Source organism: Coregonus clupeaformis, chromosome 4, assembly GCF_020615455.1.
Source record: "Coregonus clupeaformis isolate EN_2021a chromosome 4, ASM2061545v1, whole genome shotgun sequence".
In the NCBI taxonomy this organism is placed as follows: Eukaryota; Metazoa; Chordata; class Actinopteri; order Salmoniformes; family Salmonidae; genus Coregonus; species Coregonus clupeaformis.
The window spans coordinates 12,782,934-12,785,198 of record NC_059195.1 but is presented as its reverse complement, the minus strand read 5'-3'; the positions used below and the strand labels follow the sequence as shown (position 1 = coordinate 12,785,198).

Sequence of the window (2,265 nt, the reverse complement as noted above, 5' to 3'; positions counted from 1 at the left end):
GAAGTCAACTTTTTTCTGAAGGTATCGGTGGTCACAGAGAGGCGGATAAACCATGTGATTCTATGTTTAGCAGAGATCTTTTGTGTATAAAATGATGCGGAAGGGCAAAAAAACCTCTAACGACCCACTTAGCTGTTCTACGGGTGGTCTGAGGCAGGCGTTAGATAACGAGCGTTTTCAAGTGCAATGTTAATAACCATTGTTTTTGGAAACAGCTCGGATACTTAACGATGCTCCTACGAAGGTTCTAACGATGAACTTATTAGCCTTAAGATGCTTTTGGGGAACTGGGCCCAGGAGTTACCTTGTTCTGTCCGCCAACTAGTGGATAATTGTGTACATTATATTATTTACCATAGAGGCTACAGATGTATATGGAGTAAGTGTTACAATTTGATAATACAGAACTGTGTGTAACATACTAACAGGAAATAGTCATATGTAATGTATTTTCTTACATTGTGTGTGTGTGTTTAGGCTGCCCCCCCCCCCCCACTAAGGTTGTCTCCTCCTCTGCTCTGCATGTGTGAGTGCTGTCTGTAGCTCCTCGGGTGTGACCAGGCCGAAGCGCACTAGAGCGTCCTCCAGCTGAGAGCGAGAGTTCCCAATAAAGGAGTGGGACAAAAACGAGGGAAGCCCTCCTCCTCCCTTTATGGTGTAGAGAGGAACTCGGACCATCCCCATCACCTGGAAGAGAGGAGGAGGGGTTGAGAAGGTGGCGAGGAGATAGGATGCAAGGAATCCCGGAAAGACAAATTAAGACATACTGTACAAACATGCTACCTCATGGCCATGGTCTGTTGCTGTGCTAGCAGCTGCCTTTTCCACCTCCCTGATCTCTTTCTCTTCCATTCTCCGGGCGTAGAAGTGAGTGATGAGGTAAGATGAAGAGGAGGAAGGGTTGTGGCAGGAAGACACATGATCCTCCACGGTCACTGACAGTGAGAAGCCCAGCTCCTCCCACAGTTCCCTGCTCAGGCCCTCCTCCAGGGATTCTTCTGACGGGTCAACGAGACTGAGGTTAAAGGTCAGATGTCAGAGCACATATACATTATTCTGAATCCCAATCCGTTCCTTCCCCTAGTCTAGAGTACTATTCTCTGTATGACATCACTCACCCGCCAGGGAAACCCAACAGACCATCGAAACGCATCTGCATCTGTGGAGGGAGATAAATGCAGTAACTAACACTAGTCTCTCATGACAGGCAAAATATAGCTGGCCAGCGACCAGTGTGGAGATTACTACCAAGTGCACGCACACACCCTGCTCTCTCACCAGTACGATGTGTCTGATGGGGATTTCTTCAAACAGCTGAGCTTCTGTGTCTGCATAGAGCAATATGTGACACGCATGTCTGCACCCCACACACGCCAACGCCTCTTCTCTGTACAGCTGTCCACTGGCCATGCTGCTGTCTGTACATTCACACACTGTACACACCACCAAACTCTGTTCCTCCAATTTAGAGATCTATTCCCCCTTCAACTGTCGCACTTTTCACCTCTTGGAGATTCTATCATATATTGTAAATAGACACAGCTACTGTAAAAGTGTGGTTGACCTGCCTGTGCAGTGTGGGCCACCAAAGCCAGCTGCAACTCCTTTCTGTTTACAACCAGAAGCAGGAAGCTTCTACCTCGTTAGGAAATGGGTTAGCTGAAATCAGGATAAGGCATTATATCGCCATCTGGAGGGCTGGAGTTTAGCTCCCACTGCGAGCATACAAGAAGTATTGAGTTGAAAAATGTATAATTGATGGAGTACTGTGAATATCAATATCCCCGTGAGCCTCCCAGGCCCATGTTGCCGGGTTAAGAGCATAACCAGTGTACAATGTTAACTTATTTTTCCCTCACTGGGGCAAAAAATCTACTGATGTAATTTTCACCTGTAATAAAATTATAGTAAAAGATTACAGTTGTGAGAGCAAATATTTTTTGGTGTGAGAGGAGAAATCAATGTGGGGGTGTGGTGTATTTGTGAGAGTATAGTATCTCTGCAAAACAAACCAAAAATCACTGCTCTCAAATTAATATTGAGAGTTTTTTAGTAGAGAACCTAACTAATCAACTATGATTTAAGTATTGAAAGTGAAGTAGGTCGTTATTTGGTCAATATTGTAAAGCGCTAACTGCACACTGAGATAGTCTATTTGAAATACAGATTTGATAACTTTTACTCTGGCAGTTTTTGTGCAGTTACAATAAATGAGAATGACCTCTCTCAATCTTCTCTTTCTCCATCTCTTTCTCCATGCAGGTC

General features: G+C 44.8%; 1 protein-coding gene across 1 annotated transcript; it reads right to left on the bottom strand.

Annotated features, from left to right (window-relative positions):
• Positions 1-458: 458 nt before the first annotated feature.
• On the bottom strand, positions 459-1,703 carry zgc:103759 (U8 snoRNA-decapping enzyme). Its single transcript, XM_041866280.2, has 4 exons — positions 1,279-1,703; positions 1,119-1,159; positions 784-1,015; positions 459-687 (listed from the first exon to the last, which is right to left on the bottom strand). The coding sequence occupies exons 1-4, from the start codon at positions 1,408-1,410 to the stop codon at positions 496-498; spliced, it is 597 nt and encodes a 198-aa protein (XP_041722214.1). The 5' UTR covers positions 1,411-1,703; the 3' UTR covers positions 459-495.
• Positions 1,704-2,265: the final 562 nt, after the last annotated feature.

What these genes read in the sequence shown, in the direction of transcription:
- zgc:103759 (XM_041866280.2), bottom strand. Translation starts at nt 1,410, where the DNA reads ATGGCCAGTGGACAGCTGTACAGAGAAGAGGCGTTGGCGTGTGTGGGG. An exon ending in CCATCAGACACATCGTACTG is followed by an intron (nt 1,160 to 1,278) that starts GTGAGAGAGCAG and finishes CTCCCTCCACAG; the next exon opens with ATGCAGATGCGTTTCGATGG. An exon ending in CTGTTGGGTTTCCCTGGCGG is followed by an intron (nt 1,016 to 1,118) that starts GTGAGTGATGTC and finishes CTTTAACCTCAG; the next exon opens with TCTCGTTGACCCGTCAGAAG.